This window comes from Vitis vinifera, chromosome 19 (assembly GCF_030704535.1).
Source record: "Vitis vinifera cultivar Pinot Noir 40024 chromosome 19, ASM3070453v1".
Classification (NCBI taxonomy): Eukaryota; Viridiplantae; Streptophyta; class Magnoliopsida; order Vitales; family Vitaceae; genus Vitis; species Vitis vinifera.
Genome location: NC_081823.1, coordinates 8104694 through 8126982, shown reverse-complemented (window position 1 = coordinate 8126982; position 22289 = coordinate 8104694). Strand labels below are relative to the sequence as shown.

The following is a 22289-nucleotide window of genomic DNA, read 5'->3' as shown; positions in this document are numbered from 1 at the left end:
TTTTACCTTTAATGAGTTTAATTAATTAATTTATAATTTACTATTTTACCCCTAAAGTTTATTTTGGGGTGTTACACAACTCTTCCTTCCTTCTTTCGAAGCCCTAGACTACGAATCCCACAACGTTGTTGCTAAAACCCTAGATAATTTCTCCTTGTTCGTGGAGGTGGAAAATTTTAAAATCCCCAAATAATTTCTCTAGCCTTATAATCCCACATAGCTCATCAAAGCACTCATTGAAGGTTGAAGTTGAAGATTTGTCCTAGATATGTATATTTTTTTTCTCCCATTTTTTGAAGGTTTTTTTTTTTTAGAAAAAAGAAACCCCATTTTCTTGAATATGGTTTTAGTTTATGTATATAAATTTCTAGAATTCGTGAAGGGAATCCAAAATTTTAGAGATTTTTTTTTAATTATTATGATATTTTAAAGCATATATAAATTTTTTATGTTGGTGAGGGGATGTGGTGGAATGTGAGTGTATGCAACCAATTTTCTTTTTGTTTTTATTTGATTTGGCTTTTTGTGTGTAGATTTGGAGATTCAACTTCTACAAGGGGTAGATTCGTCTAGAAATGGACGATTTTATGTTGAAAGAAGAAAGAAAAGGATTGGTGTCTTTCTTGTGAAGATTTTGAGCTGAAATTGGATTGTTGTTGGCCTCTTTTGAATGCCTCAACTTGTTTGTGTCTACCCATTTTCCCTCAAAATCTAATGGGCTATCAGGGCATTTTATGGGAAATTAAATTTTTGGAGAGTTAAGGTGGGTTTTGGGTCGTTTGGTCTATAGCTTGAAGCTCTTCGAAAAATCCTCAATACAAGTACATTGGGTTTGTTTGATTCTCAAGAATTTGGTTTTGGGGTTTGTTTATTCCATGGAGAAGATGAGTAGAGAAGCCTTTTCCCTACTTTTCCCGATCAACTGCATCTCCACTGATTCTTCTCCATCCTTTTGCCCTCACTTGAAAAAGACATTTTTGCCCTCAATCATGCTGAGAGCATGTGTCTTTCTGTCCAATAAAATAATGTCATCTTTAAAAAAATTGCACATTGCATGCAATTATAAATGATGAGGGCTATATCACTTGATTTTGAACTCGATGGGACAATGTGCAAAACACACTATAGGTTGGGGGGTAAAGTGTAATTTTTTTTTTTAAAAAAAAAAAAAAAAGGAGAGAGAAGAAAAGAAAAGTGGGAAAAAGCCCTCCATCATTTGTTAGAAGGAGACTTCACCAAAGAGTTGGGGTGGGGGGTGGCGCGGTGCTGGGGGCGGTGGTGTTGTCGCAGACTTGGGTAGGAAGAATAGAACGCACCTGACAAAAGCTAAATGTCGCAGACTTGGAACAGGAGAAAGTTTGCGAAAAGCCAAAACCACCATGCTAAGCAACAAGTAAAAATCAACTATAAAAAGGGAAAGCTACCACCATTGTAACCCAAGGAGAAATTCTTGTTTCTAATACAAGTTTTTTTTGCATCTTCACGTTTTAATTTTGGGTCCTATTATTCTTGCTAAATTAGAGTCCTTCCCATTACATATTTGTTCAGTTGTTTGTTTAAACCAAAAAATCAACATTTCCTTTATGAGAGAAAAAAAAAAAAGACAGAGATTTGGCATTCTGTCGGTTTTCTTTCTCTTCTGAAAAAATCAAGGAAAACAGAGAAGATCATCATTCAGTGCGTCCTGTTGCTGTACTGGATTGGAGGAACGCTCAAGAAGAGCCGTGTTGCCGCAGAAATTGGAGCGCACCATTGTCTGCTGCCGGTGTCCACCATGCCGTACCAATTTACTGTCTCAAAGTGGACGTAATCTTCTTCAAGGGTAAATGATCACATGCCTCAAACATTCAATCTTGATAAAACCTCTATTTTTACTACACTTTCAATTTGGATTTTAGCTTACTGTTTGCATTTCATTGTGCTGCCTTGGCTTTGAGCCTCTTAATTCCTACTACTCCCACAATCAAACAAATTACTTTTTACATTTGAAAGTGATCAGATCAGATAATTGTGTTGCAAATGTTTACAGAAAAAAACATTTAAAAGTTGACCAGAAAAACAACTTGAAACATGAGATAAAACAAACAGTTAGTTACCATGTTCCCTGTGACGTCTTGACCCTTGGTTCCAAGTTCCAACTACATGTTTTATATAGCAGAAACATAGAAAACTGGTTTATACAGTAGAGAGATAAACAAACAAGGGATAAGCAATGCACGTTCTACTGCAGTAAACAACAGACTTCCTCGGTCCCTTTTCTTAGTTTTCTATACTAATGCATTTTTCACTCTCTAACATTATAGTTTTTTTTTATGGATATATGTGGATCTGTCTTTCTTAGTTTCTTTGTTTAACATATAAAATTGTAAAAATGGAAACATATAACCTATTTCATTTACTTCAAGTTTTTGGCTTAACTTCGTTTTTCATGGTTTCATATTAAAGGCTAAATCAACAAATACTAGGGCTGTTTGGCTATGTTTTTTAATGTTTAATTTTTTTTAAAACTATTTTTAAGTCTTTTCCTTTTTTTTTTTTTAAAAAAACAAGTTTAGAAAAGTTGTTTTTAAAAAATAATTTTTCTATCTTGATTTGGTAGAAACATTGTGATTACAAACAAATTAAAAATAAATAAATTTTAGTAAAACATGAATAGTATTGGAATAATAAAATCATAAATATGTTTTTTATATAAAATATATTATTTTAGTATATGTTATAAATGTAAGGATATTAATACTTTTGTAATTTTTTAAAATAAATAATAATAATTGTAAATAATATTTTAATTAAAATCAATGACTAATAAAGTTTAACTTTTTTTACATGTAAATGAGGCAAAATTTTCATTAGTACTCAATTATAAACATAATATTTTAGAATGTATTGAAATTAATTAGATTGGTTTTTTGAATTCCAAATTATTTCTAAAAATTTAAAAATTCATTAAAAATTTTAAAATATTAAATATTTCTTAGTTTACAATCTATTTACCTAGTAAGAAAATTCAAAAAATATAGTTGTATGTATAAGAGAAACAGTAAAATCATAACACATAATATATCAGTTTTGATATATTATTTTTTTTTGTAATTAGATTTATTTTTGGAGTTCTAAATTATTTTAAAAATTATTAAACCCATTACATAATAAATTCAATGATTTGAAGTTCATTTTGTACTGAGAAAATTTATAAAACTATAATTATGGATAAAAATAATAGAGTTGTTATGATAAATCAATTGTTATCCATAAATTTTTTATATTAATGAGTTTATTATTTGAACTTTAAATTATTTTTAAAAATTATTGAACTTGTTAATGAATTCAATGTATTAAGTTTTATTTAATTTGGAGTTCATTTGCCTAGTAAATATCTATCTATCTATATATATATATATATATTATTCTATGTAGAAGAAAAACAATAGAGTTCCTCTAAACCAATTTGATTCATGCCCAATTAGTGTCTCAGCTGATTTATGTCCAGCTGGTGCTCCTTGATTGAGGAAGTGATCAACAAAATTTATTACCTATAACACCATACACTAGGGTAGCAAAGAAAAAGCTACTATAGTATAATGGTTCTAGGGTCGTTCACTGGGAATGATTAGCAAGCAATCAATGATACCAATTCCAAGTGAATTGGTTTTGTTTCATTTCATGGTTAGCTTAAGAAATAAAACACAACTTTTGATTGGCAAATGTTGAGACTTAAACTAACTAACTTAACAGAAGTTTGGAATAATTTAGGAAGAAAAGCATTCCTTGGAGATTTAGGTTCACTGGGGTGGTTCCTCATGCAAAAGACATAGCTCCGGTCAGATGGTTCATTTCCTCGCATTAGAGATTCAACAGATAGTCAATTCTCTAATCGGTGATGTACAGAGACTCCTTCAATTAGATTTCACTTTAATTCTCTCACTGATGCAACTTGCAATGGTTTCAGCCTCTCACCAAGCCTCAACCATTCAAGGTGATCTTTAACCTTGGACTTCCTTTCACAAACTCGCAAGAGATAACTAATGGATGTCTCCTAAGAGTCCAAAAGCTTACCAAGTGTTGGTAATTCCAGAAAATCCCACCTTGAAGTCACCTCCCAGAGGCTCGCAAGGGGTAAACTAGTGCATTTCCATGGTTGGAAATCACTTGCCTTACCAAGTGTTGGCCTAGGTGACTCTAAGGTGTTTTAAGTTAACTAAAAACATTGAAATCACTAAAGGATTTCACTTCCTCTTCATTACTAGCTAAAACCACAGAGCTTTGCATTCTTGCACTTGGAACCTTCCCCGGCAACCTTAGCTCCAAGGAATTAGAGGTTTAGTTACTCATTCTCTGGGGAAAACTCCTCAGAGAATTCATAACTTAGTAAGAAAATGAAAATACAAAGTGAGAAGGTAAGGCAGTAGAAAGAAAAAACCTTTACTTGCTTACCAAACTCTTTCAGAAGGAACCCTTTTCTGAGAACAGGCTCCGAGAGGTATATATCAAACCAATATAAAACTAATTTTTACAAAGATATTTAGTCTTTTTACTAACTTAAAAACTAAGGAATCATGTAATTGGTGGTTTACAAGGAGTATTTTGGGATTTAGACAACAAAAAACTAATGGAAAATATCTCCCAATGTCGGTAGCAAGCTTCGGGAGGCTTCAGGAGCCATTTCGCAGGAGAAAAATGGTGTCTGCGAAATTTCGCAGACACCTAAGAGGGCTGCGAAATATTTTCGCAACACCAAGCTATCTTCACCAGGCTGCAAAGTTGGCTTCCATCTTGAGGTTCCTAGCTTCCCTCTCGTGGCATGGTTCGTGCATCGTCAGAAGGAGAAACACCTTACTATACAAAAGTGCTGCGAAATTCTCGCAACAAAAGGCTGATTCTGCAGCACTTTAGAGTGATTGACTTGCAGTGGCTGTAACTTCTTCGTTTCAACTCCGAATCGTGCACCGTTTGAAGCATTGGATTGTTGACTTCCTGAGCTTTGAAATGGTATATAGCATGCATCATTTGGACTTCAGAAAGTGCTCCAAAAGTGGCTGCTACGACTGTCATCAAGAATAGGCTTCATGGCAGATTCTCTTTGCTTTTTCTCCTTGCAATCCGGATTCACTCTTGGCAAATGACTTCCAAGCTTTGGCCAAGATTCCTCACAACTCTCCTTAGTATTGACTTGCTTTGGTGATCAAAATACTAACAAAAACATCAAAACTTGCACAAAATGAGAAAAATTGCTTTCAAGGACCCTTAACATGCCAATTGAGTTAAAAGGCCTAAACTACTACTCAAAAGTGGTTAAAAGGATTGATTATAGGCTAATCAAATAGCACTTTTTGAGTAGTAATCACAATTTTTGCCCATAAATTTTTAGCATTAATTAGATCATTATTAAATCCAACGCATTAAGTCTGACTTAATTTGGAGTTTATTTGTTTAGTAAAAAAAATTATAAAAATATGATATATGCAAAGAAAAAAACTAACCAAATCATTTAAAATAAATTTTGGTCTATAACTTTATAATATTATTGAGTTGCATGATTTTTTTAATACCAATTAAATCGGTTTTTGAGTTTTAAATTATTTTTAAAAATTAATGAATTATATATATCAAGTATAGTATGCTTTGAAATTTATTTATTTAATGAAAAAATTTAAAGAAGTTCACAAAAATTAAGAAAAACATGTGTAATTTAAAGCAATATCATATTTAAAGATTTTTGGCATCATGGAGAGAGAAAAAAAAGGTCATTCAATTTTATTTTATTTTTTATGTTTTTTTAATGTATCAATTTAATTTTTTATTTATTATTATATTTTGCATATATCATAAAAAAATGTTATTGATTTTTTTAAAAGTTTCCATATTTTTCATTTTATATAAAAATATTATGGTTTAATATTGTTAAAAGAAAATTGGTATTATAAAATTATTGTCCTATATATTTATTTTTTAAAGTTTAAATTCAAAAACCATAGTCACTACGGTTTCATGTTTCCCTCTTGAGTCCAAAGACTATTGCTTGGCTGTAAGATCTGTTTGTCAGATATGATGGTGTTATCAATTGTGTTTTTATCTAAGTAAACAAATAATAATCCTGCCAATAAAGGGAACTCCAACTATCCTACAAATAATAATCCTACCAACAACATACTCCAACGTATCCTTCATTTAGGGCATCACATTGGCAGTGGTGAAGTACATGAATAAAGAAGAATAAAAAAATTGAAGAGACAGCAAGCATCGGGAAAATTCTGCTAAAAAAAGTTTCGGGTCTTGCAGAATTGCATTCGTCGTGCAGCGAGCTTGACCATATGCCTTGGATATTGCGCTGGTCTATCCAAGCTTGACCACGTTAAACATACCCAATACGTACATAATTTTCTGTGGTCCCTGCCATGGAAGATCCTAACATTGGCAACTTGTACCAGTTTGTTGTTGGTTGTATGCTTTCATTTGTCTACTACACCAATCCGTGAGCTCTTCACTTGCCCTAACTTTACCGACAGTACATCCATCAAAGTGTAATTTGTTCAATTGTTGTTGAAAAGTTACTATGTTCTTGAAAAGGTAATATTAATGTTGGGTGGGGGAAGAAAAGAAACAAAGAGAGGTGGTTCGAACCTAGCTTCTTGCCAAACCGAGATCCGAGATCGGATGTCATATTAAACTACCACTTTCCCTAAAGCTTAAACTTACAAGATTTGAATTCAATATACATGTCGTACTTCTTGATAATTAGGTATATATTCAAATTTCATTATTTATTTTTTATTTCAATCTTGTTTGTTTGTACCTTTATATTTTCATGATCCCCATTTATTTCAATCGTATTTCAACGGTTTAGAGTTCATCATATACATTAAAAATATGATCCCCATTTATTTCAACCGTATTTCAACAGTTTAGAGTTCATCATATACATTAAAAAATAGTCCGGATCTAGGGTTCAATAGGCATTGTTAGGGTAGCTTAGCATTTTCCAAAAGATACACAATTTGAGATTTGCAGTCTTTTAACTTTCACGGTATATAATTCAACCTTTATACGTATTCCAAGGATTAGATTACATTATCTGGTGGTATGGCATCAACCTAAGGCATCTTAGTTTGAAAATAGAGTTGATTCTACCAAGGCAACTAAAAAACAAAACTTAAAATACTAAACAGAATCTTGCATGTGAAGTCCTCCAAGGCTCCAAAGCATAAAAGAGGATGAAAATGGAGCTTCACCCATAAGCCAATAACACTCTAATCCATTCTACTACTCCCCAAGTTCTTCATGGAGCTTCACTTTCCTTCCTTCCATATCCTCTCCGCCTTCATCTTGTTTCTGGTCGTGGTACTGAGAACACAGAAGAGATCCAAAACCGGTAGTTTGACGCCAAATCTACCACCTGGGCCATGGAAGCTTCCACTTGTAGGAAACATTCACCAGCTTGTTGGCTCCCTACCTCACCACGCCCTGAGGGACTTGGCTAAGAAATATGGTCCCCTAATGCATTTACAACTTGGTGAAGTTTCCACCATTGTCGTTTCTTCATCGGAAATTGCCAAAGAGGTAATGAAATCTCATGACATCATCTTTGCACAGAGGCCCCACATTCTGGCCACAAGGATCATGTCCTATAATTCTACCAACATTGCCTTTGCGCCATATGGTGACTATTGGAGACATTTGCGAAAAATTTGCATGTCCGAGCTTTTGAGTGCAAATCGTGTTCAATCTTTCCAGTCAATCCGGAACGAAGAGGAATCAAATCTTGTTAGATCAATCTCCTTGAACACAGGGTCGCCAATCAATCTTACTGAGAAAACTTTTGCATCAATCTGTGCCATCACTACAAGGGCGGCCTTTGGTAAGAAGTGCAAATACCAGGAAACATTCATCTCGGTTCTCCTGGAAACTATTAAGTTGGCAGGAGGCTTCAACGTGGGTGACATATTCCCTTCCTTCAAGTCTCTCCATTTGATAAGTGGGATGAGGCCTAAGCTCGAGAAGCTGCATCAGGAGGCTGACAAGATACTTGAAAACATCATTCATGAACATAAAGCAAGAGGAGGGACAACAAAGATCGACAAGGATGGACCAGATGAAGATCTGGTAGATGTTCTTTTAAAGTTTCATGAGGATCATGGTGACCATGCATTTTCCTTAACTACTGACAACATCAAAGCAGTTCTCTTGGTTAGTATTTCCACTTGTCATTTCTGCATGATTCTATAAAACTCCATAAATGAATTCCACCACTGTAAATGACTGAACTCCTGTGATTGATTAGGTGAGGCATCTTAATATTCAAGCCCATCAAAAACTATTCTTTAATTGTTTTGACTTGAGTTTGTTTACTCTATTTTCAGGACATTTTTGGTGCTGGAAGTGAGCCATCATCAACAACTATAGATTTCGCCATGTCAGAAATGATGAGAAACCCCAGAATAATGAGAAAGGCACAAGAAGAGGTGCGGCGGATTTTTGACAGGAAGGAAGAAATCGATGAAATGGGTATTCAAGAATTGAAATTCTTGAAGTTAGTTATCAAAGAGACTTTAAGATTACATCCTCCACTTCCTTTGTTACTTCCAAGAGAATGCAGAGAGAAATGTGAGATTGATGGACATGAGATACCTGTCAAATCTAAAATCATTGTCAATGCATGGGCAATCGGACGAGATCCCAAACATTGGACTGAACCTGAAAGCTTCAACCCAGAGAGATTCCTTGACAGTTCAATCGATTACAAGGGCACTAACTTCGAGTACATCCCATTCGGTGCTGGAAGGAGGATATGCCCGGGAATCTTGTTTGGCCTTGCCAGTGTTGAGCTTCTACTTGCAAAGTTGCTGTACCATTTCGATTGGAAACTTCCCAACGGAATGAAGCAACAAGATCTAGACATGACTGAGGTTTTTGGCTTGGCTGTTCGAAGAAAAGAAGATCTGTACTTGATTCCCACTGCTTACTATCCTTTATCTCATGAATAAGCTCAAAGGCAAGTAAGAGCTGTTCCTTTTTTTTTTTTTTTTTGAGGCTGAAAGTAATCGATGTTCAATAATAATTGTGAGTGCCATACACACAATCACTATATAAATGAAGAAAATATCTGTAGGCTCCCATACCAAATCATAGAAAATAATGGTTCAAATAATTCATAATTAACAATTATAAATGAAACAACGACCAAAAATATAATCTAACAACGTACGTAGCAGGTGCATAATGCCAAAGAAGGCCCTTAATTAAACCATGCTACTTACTAAATGTAACATGCACACCATCAAACTTGCCTTTCACATGCACAAAAAATTCCTCCACAGAAAACAAAATCTACTAAACAAGAGTTCCTGGAAATAATGTCTAAATATAACATACCCAAAAGGTTCCGTTACTGCCAAACAGCCCCTTGGTGCCTGAATCCCCCATCTTTTTCTCCCCATGACATCTCTCTTAGCGTTCTGCCTGACAAGAACCTCTCTCATCCATATGAAGTGAGTATGTGATTTTCTCATAGCCATGTGAACTTTGTCAAGAGCTAAATTTTTAAAGCTTTTGCAGCCATTTTACGCATGATGTATAATGATTTCGCATGGGAGGAGGAGCTCTGAGAAAATGAGAGTTTTTGGTATGATGTTTACATGGTTTTGTGATGATCGAATCACACATGAGAAGATAGCAATCTTGCATGGCTCCTTTACAGTGCAACTTTTAAGTGTTGTTAGTGCCATTTTTACCTGGTAAAAGTCAAATTCACATGCTCGTGCAAACCTGACCGGAATGTAGTTATTTTGAAGGCTGTTTGTAGCCCATTTTTCTTGCCACTTATCAATTTCACATGCTCGTGTGGAATGAACCAGCAAAGTGGATCTTAATTGATGCTTTTTTGAAGGATATGACTGCGAAAATTGAAACTTTGAGCAAAAATGATGAATTTTTGGCACCAATCCTTTGTAATTTGAACTATTTACATTTTCATTTGATGTGTTTTAGAAGGAAGGTTCTAAATGATCTCTAGGAGGATACCAAGTGTCCATTTATATAGATTTGCTATTTAGTAGGAGTTAGAACAACTCATTTTGGATATTTTGATTCATGCATTTTTGGCCATTTTTGTAATTGTGGGAGTTTTGTAATTCTTTTAAGGGTATAATTTTCTTTTATTTTCTCACTAGCCAAACATTTGTGAGATAAAATCTCTAAACATGAGTGATTAATTTTCATTTTTCTGGGAGTAAGAAGAATATAGAGTCAAGATATATGGTAAAATGGGTGATTGAAGCTAAGATTGAAAGGTCATTATGTTTGAATTGATTGCTTGTTGATTTTGAAATAATTTGGTCTTTTAACTTCCTTGAATAAGGAATATAATGTAATCCTAATCGATTCATCGAATACTTAACATTAGATTCGGTAAGATTGTGTAGTCCATTATAGAATTTATTGTAGGGTGATTGAAGATGAATTGAACTTAATTATTGATTAATAAATGTAATTAAGATTCCTAGTTTGAGAATTAATATTTAGATCTAAATCAAATATCATTTGAGTGAGATTTTAAAGTCTTCAACCTAAATTAATGAATAATAGATCTTGATGGTCTATTCACCATAGAGTTTGATCTCTACTGAATTCCAAATCAATTAATGAATAGTAGTGAATTTCAAATCCAAGAGTTTTTTCATTTAATAGATTTTTTTATTTTAACTTAGTCCAAGTTTATCTCTTCAATTAGAATCAATTTTTTTTTTTTTTTCCAAAATCTCATATATGATTTTTCAACATCTCACCATTTGATCATAACCATAACAATTCACACAATATTTTCTCTTGATTACCAAATATATTTACCATCCAAATGGACGATACCAGGTACCACTATACTATGGTAGCTTTTTGTTTAAACATGAGTGATTAATCATAACCATATCAATGCACATTGATGAAGGACTTGATTTTCCATGGTGCGCAGAGATTTTGTGATTCCAAGATGATCGTTGGGATTCTTGAACCAAGGAGATATTGCGGGAGATGGCAACACAGGTTTTCCAGCCTGGTTATAGGCAGTTAAATATGAAGCACAGTTAAAATCTGATCCCAGATGCTGGCCAATAGCAGGATGGCAAAGCTGGTGGCAATCCAGCATCGACTTCTCCCACAGACACAAATATCTTTCACGTAGAAGGTCCTCCCCACATGCTTGTGTTTCATTCGTGCATGGCCGCCCTATTGTGTGCTACAATGACTTGGTCAGCGAGAATAAAGATTGCTTAATATGCAGCAGAGGGTCTTGTTTTTCTTCGTAGTGCAGAATACAGGGGTACAGGTCGCGGCTTTGCGGTGTTCCATGCGAGGTTTGTTGAAAACTATAAGCAATACCCACGACTACAACCAGTGTAGCTCCTGAGGCTTTGCATGACAAGGGTGTTATGTTGGAATTTGATGATCTTGAGAATATATCAGTTTGTTCTCAATGCGGCGGCGGATATCATGCCATTGAACCAGACATAGGAAATGCCTGCTGAACCTGTGACCGAGATGATTGAATACAGAGGTAGCAGTTGGTTTTGCATTGGATATTGCTCGAGCCATGGAATGCTTACACTCCCCCAAGGGATCGTGCATCATGACCTGAGACCAAAAGCTGGATCCTCACTATAGATCACAAAACTGTCAAACTTGCGGACTCCGGCTTAGCGGGAGAGGAGTCATTAACGGAGATGAAGACTGCTGAAGCTGGAACCTATCGTTGAATTGCTCCAGGGCTCTATAGCACAGTAACATGGAAGCATGGGAGACTTAGAAGATGAAGCCCATCATTTACCACATCCTGACACAGATCAAGATGAACATGAGATTGATGACAACTTCAGGGGCCATGGGAACTTCGGTGAAGGACGCATCTATGTCAGGAATGAGTTTGGCAACCTGGGCGAATTCTATGGTTGAAGATGAGGCGTCGAGGCCTCTCTAATGGTGATACGAGTTGTGGAGAGGCATATTCTGATCAGCCTGTACACATGCTGATTTTTAAAAAAATATGATGACTGCCCAGACATTTTCCCTAAGGCAGAGAGCCATGATTGTCTTTCTGTCAGAGATCTTTTAGACTGTATTAAAATTGATTACTGTGAAAACTTGCCTTCCTTGTTGAACAAAGAAATATGCAGAGTTTGTTAGGTTGTTACAAGTTAGTGGAATTTTTTTTATTTTGTTATTTTTCATTTTCTGGATGAGCTGGACTCTTCTCGATTGTTCCAAGCCTTCCTATATATGTTGCTACTGTACAATCAGTGAAGATGGGGAATCAATGAATTAGTTTTATTTCTCTCTCAGGCCTTTGTTTGTCTTTCTTGCCATTTACCTTTTGTTTTTCTATTATGGTATTAGAGCATATTCCTTCCGTTTTTCCTTCCTTCTGAGCATGGCTAAGGACAAACCTCCTCAGCATCCTTTTCAGTCTCCCATGGAAGATCATAGTAGTCCCTATTTTCTTCACAATGGTGATCATCCAAGTCTCTCTCTGGTTTCTCTTTCACTTGCTGGATCTGGTTCAAACTATCATTCTTGGCGCCGATCAATGGTTACAACTCTAAATGCTAAGAACAAACTTGGGTTTATCGATGGAACCATCTCACATCCTGCTGCAACAAATCTCCTTGCTGGTCCTTGGTCTCGCTACAACAGCATGGTCATATCTTGGCTCTCTAACTCGGTTTGCAAAGAAATTGCAGAGAGCATCCTCTATCTTGAAACAACCATCGAAATATGGAATGATCTATACGAACAATTTCATCAGGGCAGTGGTCCTCGAATTTTTGAACTCAAGCAAAAAATTCTTGCTCACACTCAGGGATCGGCTGATGTCAATACCTACTATACTCGACTGAAATCCTTGTGGGATGAGGTTCGAGAATTCAAGGCGATACCAGTTTGCAATTGCGGTGGCATGCGTGTTTATGTGGAGGATCAACAACAAGAATCTGTGATGCAATTTCTACTGGGTTTGAACGAATCCTTCGCTCCGATTCGAGCTCAGATCCTGTTGATGGAACCGACTCCTCCGCTGAACAAAGTTTTCTCCCTGGTTGTTCAAGAAGAACGACAACGATCTCTTACCACCTCTAACTCTCCGACATTCACTGCTCCTGTTTCCTCCAGATTTCAAGTGGCATCCAGAGCTTCTTCTCCTACTAATGCCTCTCGATCAAGAAAGGATCGCCCACTCTACACCCATTGCAACATCTTGGGTCACACAGTTGATCGGTGCTACAAAATACATGGGTATCAGGCCCAACTTCAGGCCCAATGGTTCTCGCCCAAATCAGATGCTACCCAATAGTCTTCACACGAATCAGTTGACTCTCACAGATGGCTCCACCACTTCTGCATCTCCACCGCCTCTCACTCATGACTAGCACAATCAGTTATTGGCTCTCTTGAGTTTGCACAACTCGAGTGGCTCCTTTGCCTCATTCGGTGACAGCAACCCGCTTCAGCAATCCATTTCCAACTTCACTGGTATCCTTTCTCTTTCTTCTTCATCATCCACTCTCAACCCTAGCATTTGGATTTTAGATTCAGGGGCAACCCACCATGTTTGCACTAATTCCTCCATGTTTCACTCTATTCATTCATTTTCTTCCAACATTGTCACTTTACCCACTAGTACAAAAATACCAATCACCGGAATAGGCACCATTCATCTGTCCCCTCATCTCGTGCTTGAACATGTTCTCTACATTCCAACATTTCAATTTAATCTTATCTCCATTAGTGCCTTAACTCAAACCAATTGTTTTTCCTTTGATTTTATTGCTTGTTTTTGCTTCATTCAGGACCATTCACAGGGGAAGCTGATTGGGATGGGTAGACGTCAAGGCAACCTTTACCTCTTAGATAGCTCAGTCTTTCGTTCTATTTCCTCTGTATTCGTTGTTGATAACAACACTTCTGCTCATGTAAACAAATTGTGGCATTTCAGATTAGGCCACCCATCCAATGTCAAACTCAGTGTATTGAAACCTCATTTATAGTTGCAAAGTAATGGCAATACCAATCTTTCTTGTTCAATCTGCCCTCTGGCAAAATAGAAACGTTTGCCATTTGATTGCCATAATAATTTATCTCCTTCTCCCTTTGATCTCATACACTATGATATTTGGGGTCCATTTCATATTCCCACATATGATGGATTTCGTTATTTTTTGACAATCGTTGATGATTGTACAAGGAATACATGGGTTCATCTTCTACGTGCTAAATCTGATGTCAAGACCATTTTTCCACAATTTTTCTCCATGGTTAAAACCCAGTTTGGTCTCACAATTAAAGCAGTTCGCAGTGACAATGCCCCTGAATTAAACCTGTCCAAACTCTTTACCCAACTTGGTGTGCTCCATTTTTTCTCTTGTGTTGAAACTCCTCTACAAAACTCGGTTGTTGAGCGTAAACACCAACACATCCTAAATGTAGCTCAGGCCTTATATTTCCAATCCAACATACCTATAGGATATTGGGGGGATTGTGTGCTTACTTCGGTTTACCTTATAAATCGAATTCCATCACCATTACTAAACAACAAAACTCCTTTTGAGCTACTTCATCATAAATCACCATCTTACTCCCATCTCAAATTTTTCGGATGTCTTTGTTATAGTTCATCTCTTCCTAGCACCCGTCACAAATTCTCTCCTCGAGCCTTACCTTGTGTCTTTTTAGGATATCCTTTTGGTTACAAAGGTTACAAAATTCTAGACTTAGAGACCAACCGAATATCTGTCTCCCGGAATGTTATCTTCCAAGAATCTGTGTTTCCTTTCAAGTTATCTCAGAATAATAACTCTATTGCTTCAGATTTCTTTTTTGAAAAGGTGCTGCCTGTTGTACTAGTTTCTACCCTTTCCCCTTCTTTTGATAATTCGACTTCACATCCTAACAGCCCTGACTCTTCCTCCAATGACACTTCACCTCATACCACCTCCCACACAACCACCAGATCTTCTAGAGTATCCCAGCCACCCAAATATCTCTCTGATTATCACTGTTATTTAGCTTCTTCTACTCCTCATTTCGATATATCCAACTCCACTCCTTACCCCTTATCCGATGTCATCTCCTACAATAAACTTTCCCCTTCTTTTCGTGCATTTTCTATTTCCATTTCCACCATCACAGAACCAACAACATATGTTGAGGCAGTAGTTGTACCCGAGTGGCAGCATGCTATGCGAGCTGAACTGCAAGCTTTAGAGTCCAATAATACCTAGTCTTTGTGCACTCTACCCCCTGGAAAAACAACAGTTGGTTGCAAATGGCTTTATCGTGTTAAATATCCTGCTGATGGTTCTATTGAAAGGTACAAAGCACGACTTGTTGCCAAAGGGTTCACACAGCAAGAAGGTGTTGATTTTTTTGATACTTTTTCACCTGTTGCCAAGATGGTCACTGTCAAGGTATTACTCTCTCTTGCTTCTATTTACAATTGGCATTTGACTCACCTTGATGTCAATAATGCATTTTTGCACGGTGATCTGTCTGAAGAAGTTTTCATGCATCTTCCTCCTGGTTATCACCGTGAGGGAGAGCCTTTATTACCTTCCAACACAGTTTGTAAGTTACACAAATCCATCTATGGCTTGAGACAAGCATTTAGGCAGTGGTTTGCAAAATTCTCTGGTGTTCTAATCTCTGAAGACTTTCAGCAATCTCATTCAGATTATTCTTTATTTATCAAGACAGCGGGAAATGATTTTATTGCTTTGTTAGTGTATGTTGATGACATAATAGTTGCTAGTAACAACAAGATTGCTGTTGATAATTTGAAAAATTCTCTCAACAAAAGCTTCAAATTAAAGGATTTAGGAAATCTCAAGTATTTTCTTGGACTTGAAGTAGCTAGATCAGCTAAAGGGATCCTGATAAACCAGAGAAAATATGCTCTGGAACTCCTAACTGAAACAGGCTACTTAGGATGCAAACCTGCCAAAACTCCAATGCAACTGAATATGCAACTTTCTCAAGATGATGGAGAGCTGCTAACAAATCCCAGCATGTACAGAAGGCTCATAGGGAAGCTTATATACCTTACTATCACCAGGCCAGACCTAACTTACTCGGTGAACAAGTTGAGCCAATTCCTAAGTCAATTGAGGAGACCACATTTGCAAGCAGTCTACAGGATTCTTCAATATATCAAAGGATCACCAGGCAAAGGTATTTTCTTCTCAGCTTCCTCATCTCTTCAATTAAAGGCCTTCTTAGATTCTGATTGGGCAGCATGCCCAGATTCTAGAAAATCAATCACTGGATTTTGTATATTTCTTGGAGATTCTTTGATATCATGGAAATAAAAAAAGCAAAGGACAATTTCAAGATCCTCAACTGAAGCAGAGTATCGAGCAATGGCTCATGTGACTTGTGAGCTAACATGGTTGATTGCCTTACTCAAGGACTTAGGAGTTCCAAACACACAACCTGCTTTGTTTTACTGTGACAACCAAGCTGCTCTACACATTGCTGCAAACCCGGTCTTCCATGAGCGTACTAAACACATAGAGATAGATTGTCATATTGTAAGAGAGAAGATTCAAACAGGTATGCTCAAAACTCTGCATGTTGCTTCACAACATCAATTGGATGATATACTTACCAAACCTCTCTTTCCTGATCAATTCAATTCTCTCATAGACAAGATGGGAATGTATAACATATACATTCCATCTTGAGGGGGAGTATTAAAATTGATTACTGTGAAAACTTGCCTTCCATGTTGAACAAAGAAATATGCAGAGTTTGTTAAGTTGTTGTTACAAGTTAGTGGAATTTTTTTATTTTGTTATTTTTTATTTTCTGGATAAGCTGGACTCTTCTCGATTGTTCCAAGCCTTCCTATATATGTTGCTACTGTACAATCAGTGAAGATGGGGAATCAATGAATTAGTTTTATTTCTCTCTCAGGCCTTTGTTTGCCTTTCTTGCCATTTATCTTTTGTTTTTCTATTAGACTGCTCAGCCATCCGTAACTTGGGCGAGGTCGCACTCTCAATGCTCTGGGATTTCAGAAACTTTAGCTTCACAATTAGTTCATCCTCAGAGATCTAACCTGCCGGGAACTCCAAACCGTCAAACTTGTCTGCCTGTTTTACCTCCTGAAAATGATGCTTCAGTTACCTTGTGATAAGGGTACAGATGGCTTCGATCCGCATATTCCACCAGATGACAAGGAATCTTTGGGATCAGTTCATGCAATGGTAAATCATGCAGAGGAGCAGTTGGGTTGAATAATTCAACACCAAGTCAAGGAACTCCTAGCAGGCCCCATGTTGACTCTCCTTCCAAGCCACAGGAAAACAGGTCCCGTGAGAGGCAAAGTAGGGCCCAACACCACCAATATTCCTCCTCTCACTTCCTACCACCTCTCAACCCCCGGGCCCTAGCACGGCCACTTTTAAGTGTACCTTTCTTTAAACACGTAATTCATCCCTTAATTCCACGATTTCAAAAATTTATTTTCAAAAATCTGGTTTTCAAATAGTTTTAATTATTTACCTTTTTATTCTTCCTTAGTGACCTTAAAGTTAATAAAAGCTCTCTTTAATATTTTTGCTGCCATTTTTTCTCAGCAAGCATCTTTAATATTTTCCTTGTTATTTATTTTTTTACTATTTTTTTATTTTCTTGATTTTTTTTTAATAAATATGAATGGAATTCAATAATTCCAAAAATAATAAAATTCATCGAAATTCCTATGATCCTTCCACATGGTCAATAGAAAAATGGAATTTATGAAATTAATTCATACAAAATTAAATCGGGTATTGGTGAGGTCATCATGTGAGACATTCGTTATTCGATTATTGATTCTAACTACTATATTTATTCAATATCTATGTGTTCAATATTAATTGATTTTTGCCCTAATCTATGATATACATGTGATTATCCTGTACTTGTTATTGTATATATTAATCTTATTTCCATAAAGTGCTCAAATAGAAGTGCTATTCAAGTACGTCCCTTACACCCTTTATCTCTTTAATTTTGAAAATATGAAAAATTTGTTTGGGAATACTTTCATGTTTGATATTGTCTTGACTAGTGTATGATCTCTTGAATAAAATAGAATAAAATGCAAGATATATGTTATATTAGTTAAACTAACTTTGATGTTTTTATAAAAGTGCTTTAAGACGTAACTTAGGTACGATCATGTCCTTTCCCTATATGATTGATTTCTTTAGTATGATTGTTTTGATGTGAATAGCATGTCATTTGATCTTAGACATAATCACCTTTGGTATCTTGTGGTATACATGATTTATTGATTAATTGTCATGTTTCCCTCATATTAGCCCATAGACCTTTATAAGGTTTTAGAGGGGTGATATTTTTTTAAGGTACCTTCCTAATAAATAACTTGGTCTTTAAACCTAGACCCCGATTTTTTAAAAGACATGTTTTTTCTCAAAAGTTTAAAGACTCATTTTTCTTAGGATTTTAGTTTTTTATTTTATATTTCCTTTTACAAAAATATAAAAATAAGCGATGACTTTAATTTTTTTTTTCATAAAATATAGTTTTTCACAAATAAAAAACGAGTCTCTTCAATGAGTGGAGACACAAGTGAAAAATGTGAGTCCACAATATCTTATACTATGATATGTGTGTTGTGTAAAATTTTAATTATATATATATATATATATTAACTATTTTTCACTTGTTAGTGAAAACTAAAAAATCAAACAAGATTTTACATCTTTTATTTCTAAAAATAGTTTTCATTTTTCTTAATCAAATGCATTTTCGAGAAAAGAAAAAATAGGAAATGAAAGTTGTATTTACAAAATAAAAATATAAATGAAAACTAGAAATAATTTTCCAAACCAAACACACCCTTAGTTGTTTCTTTTATAAATTTCAAACTTTTTTTTTTTAAAACTCATCATGTTAACCTTAAGAGGGGTGATTTTCTGGTCAAGAGAAACAATGTTTAAACCAAGTTTTTCCACATCATGGTATAATTCTTCACATGCATCTTGTAAATCATCATAGCTTCAAGTGGACTCTTTATTTTTACCACCTATATAAAAAGGTTAGACTAAAATACCGAATCCATACCTTCTAAACTTCTAATCTCCATCATTGAAATATGAATGAAAAAACCTAGATTATCAGATAAGAATACAAACATTAATAATAGGACGTCCAAGGTATAAAAAATGAGACCCAATACCAAAAATGAAATTAAGATACAAAAAAATAAAATTAAGGTACAAAACAATAACGACTACAAAATAATAGTACGTGAATGCATATTGTAGAACTTTTCAGTATGTGTATATCTTTTGGGTACTATACTAGTTGGATATGTATAAAGAAAATGTATTAGGAATACACTTTTGATAATCTAATAGAGGGGATGACGGAAAATAGAATACTATATTCTTTTAAACTAACCGTGTATCTTTATAGATTTTTTTTTCTTTTTATTAAGTTTGTAGTAAATTTAGATATATGTTAGTATTTACAAAATTTTAGGGAATAGCATCCAAAAAATTGGATCGATTTCCAAGTAAAAACAAATACCTGAACAAAAGTAGAAAATAGACCTGAATTTGTCCAAATGGGCCAGTCTAATAACTTGGATCCTCTCATTGCTGGCAAAAGAATGAAAATGAAATTCATTACCCCTTGAATTGAACAGCCATTGTCAATATCTACCATTATTTTTGTGTGTATAACATCCATGGTTTAAAGTCGAGGTATTGGTCATTGACTCGGAGGGTTATGAGGCATATCGGTCTCGGTGTCTCGGTTCGGTATCAGACGATACGAAAAATAAGATAATTATAAATTTCAAAAAATTATAAAAATTAAAAAAAAAGATATAATTGAATAAGCTAAAAATTTTAATAAAACAATTTTTTTTTTCACATTTAGCTCAAAATTATTTGTGATAATATTAAAAATTGATGATTTAATTCTCACATTACCATGTAAACACTTTAATTTATCATTAAACCTCATCCATACCTTTCATATTATTTTACTTTAGCAAATCAGGACCAATTCTTCTAATATGTTACTATTAAATCATATCTCATAAATCCATATAAAAGGGATTTTTTAATTTACTAATTTGAGCTTCTCCCACCCTTGCACGCCACCATTGCTATCAAGAGTCAAGACCCACAACACCACCTGCAATTGCAAATTTGCAACCATGCAAGACCCAACATGGGAGGGAGAGCAATCTGACTGTGAGGGGGTTGTCTTGTCGACATCGCCTGTGAAAAATTCAGTCCACTTGATGAGTCACCACTGCTAACACCAAAGCTCCATCCTCCGGTAATGCTCGATTTTGAGGAAAATCAGGTAACTAAATCTTAAATCATGCCCTCATCCTTCAGTGGTTTCTCCTCTTATTTCTGAATGGGTCACAGGTTGGGTTTTTTCTTATTCGTCTTCTTTGATCTTCTCATTGATGGTTTAAAAGTTTAGAATAGGTGTTTGATTTTGAAATGACAATCTCTGATTTTTTTTTTTTTTTTATTCTCTGTAACTTAGCTGAGTCAACCGAGTTAACTTAGAAACTCAGCCGAGTCAGTCGAGTCTTATCGATTCCCAACCGAGTTCATGCATAATAGTATATCTGGTATCGGTCTCGTCATGGCAGGTGTCGAAGCGGATACGACATGGCTAAATTGTACCGGACTCGACTGATACTTTGAACCCTGATAACATCAAAGTCCATTAATCCAAGTTTGAAATAAGAGTTGATTATTTATCGACAAAAAGCAAACTCATTCAAATTTGGCTGAAGAATGAAAACTAAAAAGATAATCACCATTATGTTAATCCATGAATTGAAAAACCATGTCCTCCTTTTTAACTTTTAGCACCAGATGACTCCGTTTCAACTTAGGCATTCCTGACAAGCCAGCTATCCAAGTTTGAAAGAAGAGCTGATTATTTACCGACAAAAAGCAAACTCATTCAAATTTGGCTGAAGAATGAAAACTAAAAAGATAATCACTAGTACGTCAATCCATGAATTGAAAAACCATGTCCTCCTTTTTAACTTTTAGCACTAGATGACTCCATTTCAACTTAGGCATTCCTGACGAGCCAACTATCCAAGTTTGAAATAAGAGCCAATTATTAATCGACAAAAAGCAAACTCATTCAAATTTGGCTGAAGAATGGAAACTAAAAAGATAATCACTAGTACGTCAATCCATGAATTGAAAAACCATATCCTCCTTTTTAACTTTTAGCACCAGATGACTCTGTTTCAACTTAGGTATTCCTGACAAGCCAGCTATCCAAGTTTGAAATAAGAGCCGATTATTTACCGACAAAAAGCAAACTCATTCAAATTTGGCTGAAGAATGAAAACTAAAAAGATAATCACTAGTACGTCAATCCATGAATTGAAAAACCATGTCCTTCTTTTTAACTTTTAGCATCAGATGACTCCGTCTCAACTTAGGCATTCCTGACAAGCCAGCTATCCATGTTTGAAATAAGAGCTGATTATTTACCAACAAAAAGCAAACTCATTCAAATTTGGCTGAAGAATGAAAACTAAAAAGATAATCACCAGTACGTCAATCCATGAATTGAAAAACCATGTCCTTTTTAACTTTTAGCATTAGATGACTCCGTTTCAACTTAGGCATTCCTGACAAGCTAGCTATCCAAGTTTGAAATAAGAGCTGATTATTTACCGACAAAAAGCAAACTCATTCAAATTTGGCTGAAGAATGGAAACTAAAAAGATAATCACCAGTATGTCAATCCATGAATTGAAAAACCATATCCTCATTTTTAACTTTTAGCACCAGATGACTCTGTTTCAACTTAGGCATTCTTGACAAGCCAGCTATCCAAGTTTGAAATAAGAGCCGATTATTTACCGACAAAAAGCAAACTCATTCAAATTTGGTTGAAGAATGAAAACTAAAAAGATAATCACCAGTACATCAATCCATGAATTGAAAAACCGTGTCCTCCTTTTTAACTTTTAGCACTAGATGACTCCGTTTCAACTTAGGCATTCCTGACAAGCTAGCTATCCAAGTTTGAAATAAGAGCTGATTATTTACCAACAAAAAGCAAACTCACTCAAATTTGGCTGAAGAATGAAAACTAAAAAGATAATCATCGGCACGTCAATCCATGAATTGAAAAACCATGTCCTCCTTTTTAACTTTTAGCACCAGATGACTCCGTTTCAACTTAGGCATTCCTGACAAGCCAGCTTGTCAGGTTGGCTAAAGGATGAAAGGAAGCAA

General features: G+C 35.3%; 1 protein-coding gene across 1 annotated transcript; it reads left to right on the top strand.

Moving 5' to 3' along the window:
- Positions 1-7278: 7278 nt before the first annotated feature.
- Positions 7279-8988, top strand: LOC100251436 (cytochrome P450 71D11). Its single transcript, XM_019216923.2, has 2 exons — positions 7279-8184; positions 8358-8988. Exons 1-2 carry the CDS (start codon positions 7279-7281, stop codon positions 8979-8981), a joined length of 1530 nt encoding a protein of 509 aa, XP_019072468.1. The 3' UTR covers positions 8982-8988.
- Positions 8989-22289: the final 13301 nt, after the last annotated feature.